Source organism: Drosophila virilis, chromosome 5 (genome assembly GCF_030788295.1).
Source record: "Drosophila virilis strain 15010-1051.87 chromosome 5, Dvir_AGI_RSII-ME, whole genome shotgun sequence".
Taxonomy (NCBI): Eukaryota; Metazoa; Arthropoda; class Insecta; order Diptera; family Drosophilidae; genus Drosophila; species Drosophila virilis.
In genome coordinates, this window is record NC_091547.1 from 16,170,166 (window position 1) to 16,192,393 (window position 22,228).

At 39.2% G+C, this 22,228-nt stretch overlaps 2 protein-coding genes across 3 annotated transcripts in view; one reads left to right on the plus strand and one right to left on the minus strand.

The window, feature by feature from the left end:
* HmgD (High mobility group protein D) overlaps positions 1 to 2,607 on the minus strand; it is an 80,060-nt gene extending 77,453 nt beyond the window's left edge. The window contains exon 1 of the mRNA XM_070210148.1: positions 2,597 to 2,607. The gene's annotated coding sequence lies outside the window, so the exon portion shown is untranslated. The remainder of the gene's footprint in view (positions 1 to 2,596) is intronic.
* The window catches only part of ttv (exostosin glycosyltransferase 1 ttv), a 71,372-nt gene that overhangs the window by 31,312 nt on the left and 17,832 nt on the right, over positions 1 to 22,228 (plus strand). Inside the window, exons 3-5 of one of the 2 annotated variants that reach the window (XM_015173914.3) lie at positions 14,114 to 14,205; positions 14,322 to 14,448; positions 16,074 to 16,193. In XM_015173914.3, coding sequence (XP_015029400.1) covers positions 14,114 to 14,205; positions 14,322 to 14,448; positions 16,074 to 16,167 — 313 coding nt within the window. In that variant the 3' untranslated portion in view covers positions 16,168 to 16,193. The remainder of the gene's footprint in view (positions 1 to 14,113; positions 14,206 to 14,321; positions 14,449 to 16,073; positions 16,194 to 22,228) is intronic. The other variant, XM_002049670.4, reaches the window with a different exon arrangement.

The following is a 22,228-nucleotide window of genomic DNA, read 5'->3' on the forward strand; positions in this document are numbered from 1 at the left end:
ACATAATCAAGCAAATTGCTTTCCTACTCACATCATTTTTTATCCGGTTGCCCCCCCGTCTGGGGGCCGTGTCTGAAACTTCGTTAATGCACCTGTCAAATATGGCGCATATTTATAAATGTCGAGAAAATTGCATAATACCTTAGCTGCCTGCAAAGATTTTTCGCATATTTTACGATGCTCCCGACTCTGATGCTGAGCTGCTGTTGCTTCGGATTTTTGATGACTTTGCACAGCATTAATATGCAAAACTATGCATAGTTAGCTCTGCTCCCTTCTAAAAACTTTGATGTTATGGATGAGCCGAAAAAGTAAAGCCCCTTATTATAACAATGACATAAAAGTGCACAATGTTTTATCGGGCTTTTCTTGGCCAACGGTTCAATCGACAGGATCAGGCAACGGCCATAAGCTGCCAAGTGGCGAATGATTGACCAGCATTATGATATGATTTATACCCTTACCAAGTATAAATCATGAATTTATTATAGTATAAAAAGATTCATTGATTGCCAAAAAAAGGACATGGAATTAAAATTATAATAAATTTACTGATTTTCTTGATTTACATATATTTGAATTACCATCAAATATTTATGTTACAGCGACAGGAAAACGGGCAGATGGCATTCATCAAATAATGAATTAAATAAGTTAAATATGCATTTAATATCGTTTTCATTTAAAATGAATTGCCAAGCTCGGCAGAATAATTTTGACATAAAAAAGGTGTCATTTATTTAAGGTATTTTATTGACAAAAGTTCCAATTAAAAACTGAACTGTGCAATTTCTTTATTTTTTTATATTTATTTATTAATGGTCGACAAAACGAGTGTCTTCCTCATTATTCAAAAGGTTGTACAATATAAGTATATTCTAAAAGCCTAGTTAAAGGATACAATTTTCTAAATAGCATCACCGACCGATGGAGGTGTTTTATTTGCCAGTCCGGCCAGCTGTGCCCCTTTTCACAGCTAATTTTGTCAGTGACGCTATTAGAGCCTACATCTAAGCAGAAGGTTGTAAGTAGGAAAAAAGTGATCTCAAGTGAAATTAAAAATAATCTTAATTTGCTAAATTAATAAAGAAAATACAATAAATAGGAAAAAAGAAAGTAAGAAAATTGTTAATAAAGTAAAGCAATGTAAGTTAGATAAAGAGTGTTAAGTGGATAGGACAAAGAGAAAAGTAATGGGAAATCACCGACCCGGTGGGGGAAAATTTTTCAGCCTGTCCGGCTAGCTATGCCCCTGCTCATAGCTGGGAATGGTCAGCGACTTCCCGAAGGTATCCTGAAAGCAACGATTTTATTAGGGGTAGAGACAGTTCGGTAGAGAAAACGTGATGCAAACTATTATAATTTTTACATAGCACGCGAAAAGAATTGTGCATAGCGTAATCAGTTGTGCACGTAGATAGTAATAAGGGGCGATAATTTCTGGTTGGTCTAGCCGGAACAGAGAATTGAAGACGCCCTAGCAGAAAAGGAGAATCGATGTCGCCAATAATCAACTTATGTAGAAGGACAACACCGAGAATTGTCCTACGGTTGATTAACGACGGAAGGTTGAGAAGAAGCAGTCTGCTGGAGTAGGACGGCAACCGAAGATTAGGGTCCCAATTTAAACCTCGTAAGGCAAAAAGCAGAAATTGCTTCTGAACAGATTCAATACGATCCTGGCTGTTGATATACTGTGGAGACCAGATGCAAGAGCAGTATTCAAGGATAGGGCGAACAAGAGAGATGTACAGAAGTTTTGTTATAAAAGGATCGTTAAACTCTTTAGACCATCGTTTAATGAATCCAAGTACACCTTTTGCCTCATTAACAATGGTATCTATATGAAGATTGAAACAGAGTTTAGAATCAAAAATAACGCCTAGATCCTTAACTGTTAGTATACGTTGCAAAGGGATATTGTCGATTGTATAACTAACAAGATAAGGTGTAGTACGATTAAAAGTCATAAACATACACTTTGAACAATTTAGATGCAATTGATTGGCCGAACACCAAAGTTGCATAGCGTTCAAATCGTCTTGTAGACGAGAATGATGTAGGGGGTTAGTGTATGATAGAAAAAGTTTCACATCGTCCGCATACATGAGTACACGGGCATGTGATATAACAGAAGGAAGATCATTTATAAAAAGTGTAAAGAGTAAAGGTCCAAGATGACTACCTTGAGGAACACCAGAAGTAACGTGAACCCTTTTAGAGGTAGTCAACCTCAGTATTACTCTTTGGGTCCTACCTTTTAAATAAGAATTAATCCAAAGTAAAAGGGACAGAGGGAAACCTATTCGGTCAAGTTTAAAAAGTAAAATGTCATGGTGCACAGAGTCAAACGCCTTGCTGAAGTCAGTGTAAATGACATCAGTTTGCATTTTCGAAAGGAAAGCATCATTTACCAAGGAAGTAAACTCAAGCAGATTGGTCGTAGTTGACCGATTCTTTACGAATCCATGTTGAACAGGGGAAACAACTGATTTGCAGAAATGCTGCAAATTCGAAGTGATTATTTTTTCAAATAATTTAGGAATAGCAGACAGTTTTGCAATGCCCCTGTAATTTTGTATATCAGACTTCCCACCTTTCTTGTGAAGAGGAATGATATAAGATTCTTTCCAAAGAGATGGAAAGACAGAAGTTTCAAGGGATAGATTAAAAAGCTTTAGCAATGGATAGAAAAGGGAAGAACTGCACTCCTTGAGTAGACAACTAGGAATATTGTCCGGCCCAGGAGAGTAAGAAGATTTTAGAGAGTTTATAGCTAATAGGAGAGAGGAGTGTGAAATAATGGGGGGAGGTATAGAACTAGCGGAGGAAATAGTATAAGGGTAAGAATTAGTATTAGGACAGACTGAAGAGTAAGTTGATTGGAAAAAATTAGCAAAGAGGTTAGCAGAATCAGTGTCATTGCTAGCTTTATCCATCCCAAGAAAAAAAGAAGATGGCAAAGTTGAAGACTTACGCTTCAAGTTTACAAAATTATAAAACTGTCTCGGATTTCGGGCGAATTGCCTTTTACAACGAATTAGATAATTCTCATAGCATTGAGAATTAAGAAGAAAAAAGTTCGACTTGGCTATGGAATATTTAGCCAAGTCTGAACACGAACCAGACTTTTTAAACTTTTTAAAATATTTGGATTTTACATTTTTTAGATGTGATAATCTGGGAGTAAACCAGGGTGGTTTTGAAAAAGTAGTCGAAGGAATTGACTTAGGAATACACACATCTAAGAGGGAGTTTAGGGTGATATAAAAAGAATTAATGGCTGTATTCATATCAACTGAGTCATATAAGAAAGACCAATCGGTTGAATAAATAAGCTGATTCAGCAAGGAATAATTTCCTTTGCGAAAGCAATAGCGGGGCTTATTGGCTGATGAGCACGAAATGGAAGGATTACAATTTAGCATTGCAATCTCTAAAGTTGGATGATAGACATCCTCAGGAAGAGATAAAGGAGGTGACCTAGACACATTAGAAATAAGGTAGTCGTTAACAAATACAAGGTCAAGTGTTCTATTCATATGATTAGAAATTGAATTGATTTGAAACAACGAAAGATCAAGCATGCAGTCTAAAAAATCGTGCTGTGCTGAGGGCACTAGATAATTTTCAGCAGTGAATAATGACCAAGAGATGTTCGGCAAATTAAAATCACCCAACACCAATAATAGGTCATTATCCCGCACGTGTGAAGAAACTTCTTTAATACAAGTAATATGATTCATATAAACTTGAATATCAGAAGAAGGTGGGACATAAGAGCATGTTACATAGATATTCCGTGTAGGAAAAGACACCTTAACTGAGACAATCTCAGCGTCAGTAGGCGTACTAAAACAGAATAGTTCAGACTGGAGAGTGGCTTTAACGGCAATTAACACCCCACCACCTCGAGTCGGCCGATCATTTCTAAACAAAATAAAGTTATTCGGTAATATCTCAAAATCAGATATGGTTGAGTTTAACCATGTTTCTGAAAATGCTATTATGTCCGAATCGAAGGAAGTGCTGGCAATAAAAAGATTTTTTAGCTTTGAAGTGAGACCTCTGACATTCTGATAATGAATAAAGATTTGGTCAGAAGATGAAGCTAGTTTTTTGGGGCAGAAATGGTACCCTGTATTGAAGGGACTGGAAGGGTGACAGGCTGGTTACGCTTTTTAGGCTTGAACTCATGAACAATCATGTGTGGTGGCCAAAATTTGGGATCACAAATGATTGGGAACATATCATGTGAAACATTTATTTTGAATGATGATATTTCACGAGGGGTGGAGAAATTAAATTTAGTTATTGACACGCTAGCAGAAGATTTGCTAGCAATATAGGCTGCCAATGACTCAGAAGTGGTGTCCGACGAAAGTCGAGACACAAAAACTTGCCTACGAGGGGCAACTACCGTTAAAGTGGGCGCTGATGGGGCTGTAGGTAATACAGGAGTTGGAGGAGCTAACGAGGCACAATGATTGCTTTTAACAATCTGCGCAAGATTGCGCGCAGGTCTACCTTTGCGGCCAGGAGCTGACGGGGCTGAGGCAATTTGATTAATTGGGACGGAATCAGGTAGGGGCTCTACTGGGTCTAGTACAGGGCTTGAAGCCGGGGTAATTGGACAGTCGCTTGGAGAAGGCGATAAAGACAACATTGGAGATACCTCCAAGTTGCTAGGAAAAGACAAGAAAGTCGTAGGAGTCTGAACAGACGTAGAGGGCAATTGCAAAAGTTGAGGCTCCAACCGGCGATTGGTTGGAGACTCAAATTTATATTTGCCTAGCAAATCGAAACTCGAGTCAAAATTACTCGAGAGCTGCTTAGCCACATTATTTAATTTTAAGAATTGACTTCTCACAGAATTATACATTCTGGAGAAATCAATTTGCTTGTCGATGCATTCTGGGCACGACCAACGCAAGCCACCGCAGCCCTTCTTGGCAATAGCAGCGATCTTGTCGCAATCACGCCCAGTGAGACCTGCACATTTAGCATGCATCATATTCTCACACAGCCAGCAATTAACAAATTGCGGCAGTGCAGAATCGTCAGCCTGCTTGAACGTGCACGGTTTCTTACAGCACGACATAATTATTAAATGCACAAGCAACTTGCGAGAGCGCAGAGCAAAACGAAACTTCTAAAAGTTTTATTTCCTAGCTTATTAAGAATTTAAACACAAAACTACAAAAACTCTTAAAAATAAAATCAAATTTAAGTGCATTTAAACTTCGTTAAAGCTTTTAACAATTTTCAAGTTTCGGTTTTCTATATTATCGTAAAATCCATTAAAAAGTTTTGTCGCTGCCAACGTGGAAAATAACCATAATAAAAAAAAATATAAACGAAAAACTTTGACGACTGCATTCACAAACCTTGAGCTGCTTTTAATGAAATTTTCAATTTGCTTTTTATGTCGCGTCACAGTATTGGCCTTTGTTGCTATAATGAGCCTAAGGCGTCAATGGTAAACGCTGCTCGGGTTGCCGGGCAACATATGCAACACATAAGGCCAACAAAAGTCAGGCAACCGCAAAACAAACTGCAACAATCCCATGCATTTGCCTGCGGCAGCAGCGGCACAAAAGCGTGGCATGCTTTTAGGAGCCCTTGCCACCGCTACAGTTGGTATCTGCTGTTGGGCTTGGGATTGGATTGCTGTTTTGATTAGTTTGCCTGAATGCTGTTAGTGCTGCTGCTGATGACGAGAACAACGTATCAGCAACAGCAGCAGCAGCAACAGAGGTGGAAGTAATGTTATTTTGTGATTTTGCCTTGTGGCAACTAATATGCGATAGGCGTGTGGCATTTGAAACGGGGCGTGGCTGACACCAGGCACGGCTCAGCCGTGCACATCCAGATGCGAGTTTTGGCAAGTGTCTCAGCTTGCTATCTCGTTTGGCCGTTAAAGGAAATATGAAAAATAATGAGACACTATGAAATGTCCTTGACAAAAGTTGAGTTCTACTCATGCTCTTTTGCCTCATTTTATTTTTGCACACAATTTGACAGCAGGCGCGGTGCAGCACGGCGCGATGCGATGCGACGCGACGTAGAAACGTTTCCGCAGCCATTACGTATACGACATGTTGCCACTGCCACAGTTGCATGACAAGCAGAAGGCAACGACTGTGCTGGCAACGTGTTGCAGCACGCAAGACATGTAATTGTAAGTGTGTTGTGTGTGTGTGTGTATGCCCCACCAGAGCCGCTAAACACAGAGCTTGTGACAAGGTCATACACAAAAAGTTTTCCATTTTTTGTACGCGTCTTTAATTTGGACCAACAATTTACCAAGTTTTTAATTTGCAGATTTTAAGGCGGCTTTCAACTTTCTTTTACGCTGCAGGTACCCATTGTTGTCTATAAGTAAACTCGGCGAGGCCAAATTTTAGTTTAATTTAAAAAGCTGCTCCAACCCATTAGCTCTTATAAGGTCTGTTCGAATTGAAATCTGCTATATGACATTTTATGAAGATTTTCCAGCAACAAATTTAAGACTTATAAATATAACTCATTAATATATCTGTGCGATTGTTATTTATTATTGCTTTAAATTTACGCATATACTAACGGCTAAAAACATTAATCTAACCAATAAATAATGCTTCGCCTTAGGCTTAGAGACTAACTATGCCTGGGACTATTCCCAGCTTTATACCTAGATGCGAATTGTTCAGAGATGAGTTCATTCCGTGCTTAACCTCACAGCATTGTTTACTTTAATTTTATTTCAAAGCATTCTACACTAACATATTTAATATTTTTAATTAAAAAATTCCTAAAAAAAAAAGTCACATAAATTATTATTTGCTGTTTGACAGCGGGCAAGTTTATTATTTGATTTATGCCAAACGTTAAAATTGCTAAAAGCCCAAGGCACTTGATATTAATTTAATTTAATTTAAATATGGGCATTTCACATAATTACAACTGCCAGCCCGGGCTGCGTGTCTGGTATTTTATGCATTTTTCATAATGCAATTTCCAGAGTAATAAATTTTTGTACGCAACACTATCATCATTATCAACAGGGAGCAGACCTGCGGCCAGGCCTGGCAAAGTTTGGCTCCAGTTGCCTTTGCATCTGCGCCTTAACTTCCAGCCGCACCATACTCCTTCCCCACACCATCATTTTACACGTTAATCTCAGATTTCCACATAAATCACTTTAAAGGCGACACACTTGCGCCGGCCAGGCAGCCCAGTCAGAAGCCCAGGTAGCACCGAGCTGCTGGCCCACTGCAATTTCTTTGAGTGGCAATTCCATCTTTTTTTTACAGTCTCCGTTTTGCCGCTGCTTTCGCTCTGAACTTTGTGTACCGAGCTACCTTTGGGTGTCGCGTTATTCTGTTTGTATCCAGCCATAAAATGTTACTGGCCATGATGTTCAAGTGTCCAGTTTTGTCAATGGAGCGACTTAACGTTGACGGCATTTCGCGGAATTCGTTAAGTCTTAACTAAATTTTGATATAACAATGTTAAATATAGTTGTAAAAGAAAAAAACAAAATGTTTTGTGTTAGAAATAATTCATGAACTAAATTGTTATGGCTTGTCGTGCGATTAGATACCCTATACCCTTTAAAGATGAGCGGGAAAAGGGTATAATAAGGCGTTGAAATCTATGTTAATGCCATTTAAATACATATTTATATATATAAATAAATAAACCTTTATAATAGTTATGTATTGATTGTAGGCTTATAAAGAGCTTATCAGAAGAAGAAAAAAATAATAAGAAATCATATACTTATTGTTTTTGGCAAATTGAATATTAGTTAGTTTGCGTTTTAGATATTTTAATGTTTATCAATGATTAAAAATGGCTTTTCTAATAGCTAGAACATTTCCCTAAATGCCATTGTGCCAATATGTACTAGGTATATCCAGGTCTTAAGTATTTTGAAATGTATTTTGATTGTTTAAGCTTTGCGAATGGTGCTCATACGCACTGTGGGCTGCATTTTAATGGCCTGACTTCGTCTTCAGTTTCAGCTTCAGATGGCAGTTGCTCCAAAAAACGTCTTAGTGCGGTCTGCTGTATTCATTATGAACCATTATCACTAGCTGGCGCCAAGAGAGGGCGGCAGAGGGGTATGGAGTTGGGCAGAGAAAGAGCTGCCTCTATGCGCTTTGCACTTGTAACAAATGCGCCATATTCAATGGCAGCGCTTGTCCTGCTGCTGTTTCTGCTGCTCCTTGCACAAACAATGGCATTGGCAACTTTTACAGCTGCTTTTTGCTGCGGCACCCTCTAAGAGACTATGTTCTCAGCGCCATTGTGTTTGCGTTTTTGTCTGGTCTGTTTGTTTTTACCAAGCATCCAAGCAACCAGGCAGCCGAGCACCCAATGTGCGACAAAACTGTCTTTATTTCAAATGCTGTTTTAAAAAATGCAATTTTCATTGAAATTCATCGCAATTTCCTTGCGCTCGATTGTCCTTCTCGCATCTTTTTGCCACTCACTTAATTTTCATCACTTAAAGCGAGCCCAACTTTTGGCTGTCGCCTCTCGAGTTTCACTGAACTCAAGTTTTGTTTAGGGTTTTGCTTGACATGTTTTTGGGTTTTTAATTAAATTCGCATTCTTTGCTGGCTGCTGGGTTGCTGCATTTGACAGGCAATCGGCCTAAGGCTGGAGCAGCAGCAACGCAGCTCGCGTTGCAATTAACAAATTGCTAGGCAAACGCAGGCGTATACGCAATATGTCTCGCCCGACAAGCAATTTCTGTGTCAGGACACACAAAGCCAAGCGATGACAAAGCAATATGCGATACACGTTTACCTCTAGTAGTTGCACGCAGCACATTGAACCAAAAACAAAAAAAGGAAAACCTATCATAGCTGTTTGCGTAAGTGATGCCAATGTTTGACAAGCACTTGACACAAATTAATGCACGTATATACACGAACGAACTTCAAAATGCTCATAATTATTGTTTGCTTTCAAAGACAAATTATCAAATTTATTTTGCAGGGCGAACATATTGCATTTATATATTAGATCTAGAGAGAAACATTTATTCAATTATATTTTCTATGACTTTCGTAATTAACTAATTATGGTTTTTTATAATTTTCGTTTGTATACCCTGTACCCATTAAAAATTAGTAAAGAGTTATAATATAATACAATGCATCGACCTCGAAAACTGCAAAAGCTAGAGACTTGCAATTTTTAAATATTATATGTAAATATTCTTCTATACACAACACGAATTTATCAATAATACCATAAATTCTTAATATCTGTGTAGTGCAACTGGTAGTCCATAATATTTAGTATTTTGCTTTGCATGTTTGGTTTTTCGATTCTCTTTTTGGGCAGCACGAATCTATCGGCCCATCTGTCAAAGACCAAGGGTCTTGCCCTCTTTGCAGTGCTAGAATCAGAACGTCAGATTACCCGGCAGCCAGTCAGTCAGCGGGTACAGGTCGTGTTGTCAGTCAATGAGCTTGGGTTCGCTTTAGCCAAGCAAAAAACAAATATAAGAGAACGAAATAGCAGAAAATTATCATACCTGGCGCTGACTAGAGCCACCTTTGACAGCTGGAAACCACTCAAATTATGTGCCCGCTGTGCAGCTGGCAGAACAAACTGGACTAACAACTCGAAGAGCTGCTGTTGCTGCTCCGTCTTCTTCTTCTTCTGCTCCCTGTCACTCGTTATGTTAATTTTGTTGGCCTTGACAGGAGCCAAGTAAAGCAATTGACATGAAGTGACTGAGCTCCCAAGTCGAGAAATACCTGTACGTATAATGCGATGTGTGTGAGTATTTTGTGTGCAGCGTGTGTTCGTGGCCTGCCTTCAAAATATGACTCGATATGCTATGCAGTGTTGGCAAATTAATTAGATGTGCGTGTGAGCCGTGTTAGCGTCTACGTTAGTGTTGGGCAACAGGTGAGCTGCTTTGATTTTGCTCTAACCAAGAGAGTAGATAAAAAGATTTTTTAGAAACTCTCGTCATATATATTGTTATTGCAATGTATTTAATTTTAACACACGAACATGCTTGATAAGGAATACAAAATTTCTATAAAAATGATAACAGAAAGGGAAAAAAATTAATTGTCAATGGACTTTACAGGCATTTCAATACCCAATACTCTCTTGAAGACATTTCATGAATGCTGGGTATAAGAAAAATGTACTCAACCGTACGCTCTTGCTCATCATCATCAACTGCATCTTAGAGAACTGAAGCGAATTTAGTTTCGAGTAGCATCCTTTATGGACGCCATGGCGCCTCGATGGCTAATGAAGTGGCCGCCACGTTGGGGCCGACCAAACGGGCAGCGAACTTTAACCCACAACAGCAAAGCGTGTAAATAGCAAAAGTTTTGCTCGTATGGTGTCCGGCATGGAGAGAATTGAACTAAACTATTCACTCAACTTGGCAAAGCTAAAAATCATTTAATTAAAGTTCAGCACGGTGAGCATCAGCAAAAACTGCACCAACAACAAGAACAGGAGATGGTGATCTGTTAGGAAAAGCCGAACTAGAAGATACCCTAAACGCAATGCCAAGCTAGCGGTTCTTACAGACATTTAAGTTTTCTTCTATTCTATTCGGTGTATTCGGTATATTCGATCATTATAGTCCGATCGGTATAGAATAGTCACTGCTTAAAACTATGTTTAAGGGTTAAGTGTGTGTGTGTGTATATACTAAATCACAAGATCTTTAAAATGAATTGGTGTCAAATTCGATGGCAATGCGGAAAGGTATTCAGAAGTGAATTATTTTTAATCTTTTTATCCATACGAGAACTTACCGCCCAAGTTTGATGCATCTCTGCAAAATCATTTTTAATAATAGTATAATAATGAAAGGAGATCGATTAAAAAAAGACACGCGTACTTTGTAGTATGTAGGAGAATAAAAATTTCATATTAAACGCCCCTTTTGTTGACATGACATGACATATAGATAAGAACATATATGCCTCATATGCATTTAAACAAAATCATTATCCATTTTACCCATGTTCCAAGGGTTAAGGCTATACAAACATCAGATTTCAACAACACAACATGATGCTGTGTAAGCGGCTCCTAATTGCTTTAACAAGTAACTAACAAGTGCACAGCTAAACGGGATGAGCAGGATATGGGGGTGCAGAGGGGTGGCTGGCAAGTGCAGTGACCTGTGCTACCCGCTAAATGCAATATAGACAGAGGCGGGCAGATATATATCACTCACTAATTAGCGAGGCAGGCCAGGGCGTGGCCAATAGCAACACACAGCCCACACAGTCCACCCAAACGTGCTGAATGCCAAGTGTTTGAATAATTTAATTTATTGGCATAAAGGAAATTTGAATGCAGCGCGTGCATTCTGTTTTAAATATTTTGTAAGTTAACAAAGCCAACGCAGCCAGATGAAATATGTTGTTCAAAAAATAAAGCTCAAGAAAATGCGAGAGGAATTATTTATATAGGAACATGCGGTTTATACTCTAACAGTTGGCAAGTTAATGAAGCTAAGCATTTAGTATGCTACACAAATATTTATAGAATTCCTGTTCAGTTTGCGCATCAAGAACCTGTAACAAATCTTAATATTCTTAAAAATGTTTTGGTGCAATTATAAATTTAAAAAATACATTTTTTAGATTTATGAATGTAGACCAGGCTTATAAACAGAACCTAAAGGCAGGATCGAATTTTGAAGGAGTTCGAAATAATACACACATATAAACAGATTTGGAAGACCAATCCAATCAATCTTGCTTATAGTCAGTATAAAGAACTGCCCATAAATAACTTCAAGGTTTTGATAAAAATATACTTTTAAAATTCACTGAGGTTTATACAAAAAGTTCTTTAACCAAAACGTTTTCTTCTTGCGACGCGTCCTTTTGAATTCTTCGTATTGCTGCTTGCGTAAGTTTTGTATTTCTTAATAAATGTGTAGACAAGGGCATTTTATCTTCGCTATTCCCCAGTTGGCTTTTCACTCCTGTTGCTGTAGCCAATGTCTGTTGCTTACAAATGACTTTTGGGCACTGAGCTGCTGGCGGCTAGTGGCTGCCTGCCCATGCATTGGACTATGTAATTTTTCAGTGGAAAAAACAGCCAACATGCAATTTATGTTGTTTACTTAAGATTATTCATAAACGGAGCCCGGTTCGCAGACATTGCCGCATGCCGCCAAGCACGAACCCTGCTGATTGCCACCGCTCGTGGCTGACCTCCGCAGTGCCCCTTATGCTAGGCGTTGTCAATGCAATACGAATGCGCTGCGCCTGCAGTTTTCTAAATAAATTTTCTGCTGAATTTGCTTTAAAATGGCAGCAACAGCAGGAGCAATGGCAAAGCTCAAATTGCTGACCAGTTCCGACTCCTTTGAAACGTTGGCCAGTGGACCACAGTGGGCGTGGCAACATGCCTCACTACATGTAATTTTACGCGCAACTTAACTTGTTAACTGTCGGTGAAGCGAGGGGACAAGGGGGCGAGTGCGCACCCACATACATACCTGCCGCAGTGTGTACAGATGTTTGAGCTACACGGCGTATGCGTAATATGCAGCTTTACTGCTTTGATTTGGAATTAAAGCTTAAATCAGCAACAAGCACCAATTGTGGCATTGTGCACTTGAATTTGATGGTTGAATTGTGTACGTGTGTGTGCGTTCGTCTGTGTGCGAGTGTGTGGGTGTGTGTGCATCTGTATGTCTATGATACGAGCATGAGTTATACGAGCAAATGTTAAGCATACGCCCCGTCGTTCATGGGGTTGAGAGATTGCCGTTTGCTGCTGGCTATTAAGATGGAATTACATCATTAGCATAATGTTAAAGTGAACAATCAGTGTGAGGGGAGCTTATTCAAATGATATATAAATACAAGTGCAGTGAAACGGGACTTCAATATGCGCTTAATATGTATTTATATTGTTGAACTAAATCATTTCGTATGTCACATATTATTGCTCTTTAGTGATGGTCGTCCGTGAGGTCAGGTTGGGCTAACAACGACAAACAATGAGCCGTGATATATCAATGGCTAAAGCTTCCTTAATGTGCTTTTAATTGGATTTTAATATTGCATTTACATTAAACGGCTTAATTGGCCGCTGCAAAGCAAATATATGTACATGTATTTATGCGAATTAATTCTAGAAATTCACAAGTAGCTTAAGCATAAAGTAATAAAGACTTAAAAGCTGAAGTTCTTTGTTAAAATCACTCATAATTGATGTACGCATATATTATGCACACTTAATAAACACACAAATAAACACTTTTTAATTAAGTTAAAGGTCTGAAAGTTTTAATTTCAATTAAAATTGGACTTGTATAATTTGTTAAGTCTTATTAAGGAAATATAAGAGATGTTCTTGATCAATTTACTGTTTTAAATAGTTGACAACGAGTATTAGTTCATAATAAATCGGTTCACGATCTTAAATTTTTATAAAATTTGTATTATACAATTTTTAATACTTAACTTACTCTAAAATCTAAGCAGCCACATAAATTATTTTAGTGTGCCATCCTTAGATTAAAGATTAGATTAATATTCGCCCATTCAGTTCGCAGAAATATGATTGATGTAATAATTATTCATAAGTTAATCAGCGGCAAAGTCGACCTCTCTGATTTATGTGTTCTAACTGGAATAATTCATAACTAAGTAAATATCTTCGACTCTTAAATGTTGCTTAACTAATTATGACAAAAAGTATGCTGTAAAAAGTAAGTTTTGTATAGCTTATACAGCTCACAGAAATGTTTACAAAGTGTAGTCCCTCTTTCGAAAATGTAATTAAAAATAATACTATATGGACTTAGTTATATTTAAAAGGGAGAGTTTCTAGACTAAAGCTCTTCAGTCTATTTGTAAGATGTGCTCCTAAAAGCACGCTGCGTACTCACTTGACAATTTAAATGGTTGAAGCACCTTGCCAACTGTACCCCAGCCACAAGGCCCCGACCGTCGATTCCCATCACAAGCAACGAACAACGACGAGCCCATTGTTCAATTAATTGCTGCACAATGCCATTATATAACGCCATGTCTCTTGCTAATATACATCGCCCCCCTGGCCGTTTGTCGCCCTTTCAGTCCATTTCTTACTGACCCTTTTCTAGTCCTTTTTTCACTTCAGATACGACTATGAGACGCTGCTCCAGAATTCAACGTTTTGTTTGGTGCCGCGCGGACGTCGCTTGGGCTCCTTCAGGTAAAAAACAATTTTCATTTTACAGCTCATGCCCATTTCATTTTCCTCCATATATACATACATACATATATATCTTGTGCTTTTTTATCCTGATTGTTTTTCATTCATTTTTGTAGATTTCTCGAAGCATTGCAGGCGGGTTGCATCCCGGTGCTTTTGTCCAACGCCTGGGTATTGCCATTTGAATCGAAAATCGATTGGAAACAGGCCGCCATTTGGGCCGACGAACGGCTCCTGCTGCAGGTGAGTTGTCCAAAAGCGTTAAATATATATAGATATATATGTGTATACACCTTACTTTTGTATAGATTGGCACATAAGTTTTTTGTGTGCTGTCATAAAATATGAAAACGCGTTGCGAGTTTTTCAAATGTGACCTGTTTTGTCTGTCTGAAAGTTTTGTTATTTTTCCGACTAACCTACATCCGCAATGGGGATCCTGTGCGCTGTCCTGCCCAGTTCTGTCCCTGTCCTGTGTTATCTGTTTCTGCCAGCAGAACCCTATGGTGAGCTGCTGTCAGCTGAACATCGTCATTTATTGACGATTTAATGTCCATGAAAGCTGCACAGAAACTGTTGCATAATATTTTTCATCAAGTTCTGCTGTTAAAACTTTCGCAAGTTTTTCTCATATGCTCACGAATTGTTGTCTTTTTTTTTTTTTAAATTTTACAAACGAAAATAAGGTTTTTTATTGGACTAGATTCAACATCTTCGAAGTGCTTTCTTAACAGCATTGTGGAATTTACTAAAGACTAATCCAAGTTGCAGAAACTGCGACTTCAGTAGACCCTTGCTTCCTCTCCATTGGTGGAGTTAATTTCTAATAATAATAATATGTATGTATTCCCGTCGAAGTGGAAGTCTTGCCTTTGCAGGTATCCTTGAACACCTTAATAGATTTTAATGCAAGAACTCAAAGTTTGCGTATAGTTTCTCATGTAGCTATATAGCTATCTGATCTGGTTAAAGTGCATAGCAATTATAGAAAAGTTACAAAATTGTCAAAAGAGCAATGGGAACAATAAGTGGCGCTTGTGACAATTCGATCCTGGGCATTAGTCACAAAAATTGCCTGCCATTTGCAAGTGATGGACGAGAAATGAATCGTTTGCGCGCAGCATATCCTGCTGGTGCGCCATGTCCTTGCCAGATAGATGCTCACCTGGCTACAAAAACATAAAACACTTTATGTCCGCCCGTCTGTCCACCTGGCTGCCTGTCTCTGTGTGTTTTTGTGCCCTATCCTCGCTCTTTGGCATTTGTTTGCACGCACTGTCCTTCTGCTGCAGTTTCTATTGCTCCAGCCACAGCTCCAGCTTCATCTAGTGCTCCTGCTGCTGCACCTCGCTTCTGTTCGTCTTGATTCGCGACAAAGTCTTGTCGCATTGTTTGCCAATTGCATTGTTTCCCCAACCCGCACCTTGCCACGCAGCGTCGACCGTCCTTCGACTTCATCGTTGGCATGTTTGCTTTTGTAGTTTATTGGCAGGAAATGCAATTAATTAAGTTAACTTGAGCAGGAAACTTGAGCACTAGAAGCACTCGTGCTGCACTCTTTAAATTGTTTCAATTTGCTGCTGCTGCTGCTGCCGCATTTATTGAATTCTACTTGTGTGTGCGCTGCGTTTCATAATTATGATGTATATCCTGCGGGCCAATTCCCTAACTAATTACCAGCACACTGCCTGCCACACAGCTGCTGCATCAGCTGGCAACCAAGTTGTTTTTGGGCCGTTGTAATTAATGCATTGTGCCTGGGATTTGCTGCTGCTGCTGCTGCTGTTGCAGCAGTCGTTAAGCTGATATTCCACATACGCACAGTTGGCAGGCAAATTTATTATATCCATCTCTTTCACTCATTGCAGGTGCCCGACATTGTTCGCTCCATTTCAGCGGAACGCATCTTTGCCCTGCGCCAACAGACTCAGGTACTTTGGGAGCGCTACTTTGGCTCCATAGAGAAAATCGTCTTCACAACATTCGAGGTGAGTTTCCAGACATTCTTTTATTTTTGCATCTTGTGTACTGCTTATTCCATAAGCTGACACGCCCACACACGCACAACCTACACTTTCTCTACACTTTACGCCAAGAAATAAGACATCAGCAAGAGGTTAACAAAAAAAAAAAGAAAAGCAGAAAACAGAAAAACCATCCACAAACTCTTTTACAAAAAAATAACCTGTGCACATGTTGGATTGTTCGGAAGTGTACTCTGTGCAATCCTTAAGTAGGTAGCCCAAGTTTGTCGCGAATATTGCGTAACTTTTTTCCAACGTCAGCTGCACAATTCTATAAATATGTGAAGTTTTCGTAGCTAAATGACAGCACTTTTGTCCTTTTCAAGCATGTCGAAGAGTACACGTTTATTGTGAATAAAATTTGCCACTCGTAAGGTTCATGACTCGAACCAACCCGTAGGGAATCTTGAACCTATTTTTCTACATCCATGAACTGAGGTCTTGGCTTAAGCCTAGCCTTGTCACATATAATTATAAATTGATATAATGAAATATTTGAATTATATATCAATTGTTCCCCATTTAAATTTTCATATTATCATACACGATGATCGATAATTTACTTTAGTAAACTCTTCTTACTTCTATTAGGCAGGTCAATTTGGGAGCAATGTTATTTTCTTGTGTACAAATATAATTATGAACGAAAAACGTGGTTTAAACACGAAAAATAATCAGATTGTCTGCGAGCTCTATCATAAGGAGAATTTGATGTAGCTCTCAAAGCATTAATCAGTTGCAAAATTTGATACGGCTATTTTTTGGTAATTCATTTAGTTTACGGCTTGGTTTATTTGACCAGCAATTAAATTACGTCTATGCTCTCATCCTCTTGTGACCCTAATGTTAACAGTATGTCGATAATTAGCAAATACCTGTTAGAGTTCAAACCACTTAACAACATGTTAATTTAACAACATGTCAACTCGTTTGTCGCTATCCCATTCTCCATTCAACGAACTTATGCTCAAAGTTGCCAGCTGTTCGTGTCAAATCTGGAAATGGCGACCTGACATTAACTTTCAACAAAATGTATTTTGAATACTTGTTAAATTAGCTGTCAATAATGACATGCAAAGCACGAAAACAAATGGTTTTTACTATGCATATTTTGCGTTTCCATTTAAAAAATTATAGTAATTATGAACCCTAAGGATTTCAGTATATTTGGAGAATTTATTTTCTGATATTTATGTTACGGAGCTCCTTTAAAATTGTAATAGAATATGTATAGCTGACTTTGCACAAAACTGCAAGCGACAACTTTAGACGCATGTTTATCGTTGTGTGTTTTGTTATATCTGCGCCGGGGCAACGCAAATGTATCTGTTAGCTATTTTCTAAGTAGCAGCAGTTGTCGGCTATTGAATTTGAATGTGGCAAAGCGATGGCTACACCCGATGCGCGACGTCGACAAAGGAATTTAGAGGGCTTTGGGTAGATACAACGGCGCTGCAGGCAACAGAAAAACCAAACCGACGATGACGGTGACGATCAGACTGAGGATACAGACAACGACGACAACGACGAAGCGTTTGCGTATAAATAATACATACGCATTGTACACACATACCACACACACACACACACACACACACACACAAGTTGTTTATATACAATGAAATGGCAAGCAGCAAACGCGACATGCGACGACGTTGATGATGAAGCCGAGAAGCAAACGAAACCCAACCAAACCGCCGACACTGGAGACCACTTTTCAACACTCAAATTGACACACACACACACACACAGAGAGACACGCACACTCAACATTTACAGCCAATGCATGTGTATAGAGCATTCAATTCTGTGTAATCATCATGCCCGGAACACAGAAACTGAAACTCTAGCTACAGAGACATGAAGTGAAAAAGGGGTGGACAGAGAGGAGAGCAAGACGAACTGTTGGGCAATGTACGTAGGTCGCGATGTGGCGAATCTTTTTGCGTTGACAGACACATTAACAGACGTCGACATGGTTGGATGTGGTTGTTGGTTGGCAACGTTACCCAAAACTTGTGCTGCTCGCTCGTAAACCGCATCGGAGTGAGAGATTGGATGATGCAAGTGTGCGTTTTGTAGCTTCTGTGGTTTTGAGTGCTACATTCCTTCTATTCTCGCCCCTCTCTCTGTCTTTGTCTAGCAATAATCAATTTACAGTTGCACGTGTGTGCATGTGTTAACCAAATGAAAAGCAAATATTTGCCATGCAACGTGACCATCTTGTAGTTGGGTAGCCGTAACAGCGATGGGATAATCCCCAAAAACTGGCCAAAACACGCACCACATACGACAGAGCGTTTTGTTAATATCCCAGCCCCATAAGAGCAGCTGTTCCCGAAGCTTTTGTTCCTGCTGCCAGGTCAGGTCTCTAAATGGCCGCTGACAGCACGCACTTGCAGGTGGTCTGAACTCTGATTTATGGCCAGCTAATTTTCACTCCATTATTTTTTATTGCTTAGCCTTTTATCAACTCTGTGTTAATTGGCTTCGGCTGAAGTGCTTTGATTGGGGCTTAAATTGCAAACAGAGCCTCAAATATGGCTAAAATTCGGCAAGAAAGCCAAATAAGTTGAACGCGTTGCCGTTTTCGCTTTGACTTGACCTATTTAATTTGGTAAACAAAATATTTTCTACTAAGTTTTCCTACAAATATTTGCAAACAAAAGCATACATCTCCACGGCTGAATGCAACAAAAACAGGAAAGCCAGCCTAACAAATATTTATGCCATGCAAAGGTCGTCAACATCATCATTTAAACAATAAATAAACAAAAATGATTTTGCACGTTTTTACGGTTGCCAGTTTAAGAGAAAGGCAAAAATTATAAATTTACTGAAGCCTTTATTTATAAAATATTTGGTTTCAAACAATAATGGTCTTTAAAGAATTAAAAACTCAAAGAATTTGGTTTTTGATGAACTTAACTCAAAGCAGGCTTACTTAAATAAATCAATATTTAACTAGAATTTAAAAGTTGTTATAATACTCGTTTTAAAGGCCAATCACAGTTTATTTGCTACCAAATTTATTAAGATATATCTTGGCTCAATCTTTAAAGGAACTCATAAGTGAGTGTCTGCATTCCAAAGATGAATTTGTTTCCGATCTTAGGCAGCAAATTTTTAGGCAGAACTTTCAGATATTTTACGGATTAATATTCACTTCAACGAATTTATTTTAATCGACGTCTGCGTCTTTGTCATCAGTTCAAATGGCTGTCATTTATATAATTTTATAATACAACATATTCATTTTTTAACTAAGTAAAATATTCTTTAAATAATTATACAAATTCTGAAAAATCGTATGTAAGTCAGCCAGAATTCCATTGCATAAATTGAATAAGCTTTTTATGCATTCCATTTTCTCTCTTCTCTAAGTTTGGTGTGGATATTATGTCATACAATGCAACTGCAGCAGCGGCACCTTCAGCTAATGCAACTCGCCTGGAAGCATGCAACACTTTTTGTTTGCGCTGCTGTGGCAGCTATTGCAACAGAGCCCTTACCCTTGCACCTTTGATTTATGCGTCGCGATTAAAAAATGAATTGTGGCATTTTCGACAAGCGAAATGGTCACGCCCCGCCCATCATTTTGTTGTTGCATGTGGGTTGTATGTCTGCGTGGCACGTGCGGCACGTAATGCTCAGCCCTCTTTTGCATATGGCAAAAAAATGCAGCCTGTGTCAGCTTATGGTCAGCTTCACTTGCACCCACATTGCCTTTGTGACTTTAATATGAAAAAAGTTTTTGCGCATATTTGTTGAAAAATAGTTGACGTGTGCTGCCTGCTGTCTGCTCTCTGCTGTCTGATGCCTGTGGCTTGGCAGGCTGCCCTGAGTTAACTACAGGCGAGAGTCACGTCGGAGCCGAGCATCGCACATCGAACCCCTCGGCGGCGTCACCCAAATGAACATAAACTCAATTTATGCATGGGGCCGGGCTATACGGGCTAAAATTATAGTCGGATGCCTGGCAATTTGTTTTATTAATAAAACGCATATCAAAGTGCAAAATCCACTCCGCAAGTTTGCGCCCCTCGAGGCGTGTCCTTTTCGACGCGCTGCTCGTAACTCGCATCTCGCATCGTTTTCCTGCCTGCCGCATTTGACAGGCAAATCACGTCGACAGGCAGCAGACAGGCGGCCCCGCCTAATAACCTTTTAGTCTAATAGCTTAACCCAAAACACACACTGTCTGGGGGATTAGAATAGAGAGTGTGACCGGCGTTGGACACGCAAAATCCTTCACGCTCAAGACTCATTCATGCAACAAATTGATTTAGGCATAAACGAGCTGCGTTCCCAAAAATATGAGAGTGGCAAATAATTTTTGCCGCCTGAATTTGATATTTTTGTTATTCAGCCCTTTCCCAATCGGAATTCGAATCCATATCCAAATCCAAGTATTCAACTCTTTTGTGGGCGTTGAACCGCAGCTGGCGGCCTCTTTGGTTTATGTTTGTCTCTTTCTCGCTTTATCGCTCTCTCTCTCTCTCTTATTTGAGTCAACAAACTAACAACAACAAGTGCAAAAACAACAAGAGCTGATGCTGTTGGCTATGCAAACAACAACTATAAACGGAATGGAAATATGGTCGGAAAGGGTCGCAGAACGTTTGGGTCGCTTTAAGTGGGTGCCCAACATCTGGACAAAAAACAAATTAAGCAGTTATTTGGGGTTTTAGCCGCACACACAGGCACAAATTTATGGGGCTGCACACCCTTTGCCCGGTTAGCCTTGTCATTTGGTTTTTGGAAATGAAGGCGTCCTTCAATAAAGGCCCACTGATAATAGCGAATGAGTTAGCGTATTTTCTATGAGTTTTCCTTAAGGCATAAAACTAGCGATAATTAAGTTATATTCTTAATTGTTTTTCAAATATGTGTGCTGTAACATGCTTTAAGTAAAGTTTACGGCTTAGCTACTCGAAACTTCAACAAAGCTTATGGGCAAGTAGACTTAACAACTAAATAGATTGAAAACCATTTCCTGACACTAAGTATCGATATCGAAAGGCCATTTTCGATAGTATTTTAGCATGTCCTGTAAATAAATTATTTGCATTTACATAGAAAATTTACTAAAAACAATTTAATATATTTTATTTTCAATTATTGTATGCGAAGGGAACATAGTTGCACTTATAATACATGAAAGGAGTTAAATAACCTGACTAACCTTACGAAACTGTCGATAAATTCATCTATAATGTAAGAAACTAAACCGACTTCACCGACTCAGTAGCTATTATGAAAGCATATAGTTCAGTTATTTGCATAGTTATTTTAGCTGTGCTTCTACCCCGTTCAATTCGATTCATATCGAAAAGTGCGACAAATGTGTTAGATGGTTAAGAAACCGCAACGAAAGTTTTGTGGAAAAGCCTGGAAAATAGGGTTCATTCCTTTGGTTCCGTGCTGATCTGTAGATTTGCATAATTTTATTGTGTGTTGAACTTTGGTCGTAGCAAAAGCTGAATACGCAATAACCTTGCATACACACAGTCACACCGTACAAAGGCACCCGCACACACTCACACACACACACACACACACACACACACACACACACACACACTCACATACTCATTTATAGAACCCACAATGTTGCCCAGTTGTAGCCACCACAAAGAGGTCACTCAAAGTCCACTTACCAACTTAGTTAGCCTGGCGCCCGCTCTTCATGCCCAAAATCTTTGCCTAAGCCTAAAAGTCGCTATTGAGTTTGAGTGTGTGCCAGTGTGTGTTAGTGTGTGTGTGTGCTTGCGGCTGTTTGTGTCGGTGCTGTAGTGTGTGGATGTGACCGATAAGCGTGTGGTGTGCACTTAAGTTGCACAGTCACCAGGCCAGTGGGACGCTGCCAAATGTTAAAGTTCGAAACTGGCCAGAAAACCACAATAAGCCAAAGATTACTTCCCACTTCAAGCATCTCCAGATACGAGCTCTTGACTGGAACCGTTCTTGTTGTTTTTGTTGTTGTTATGGCTTTGGCT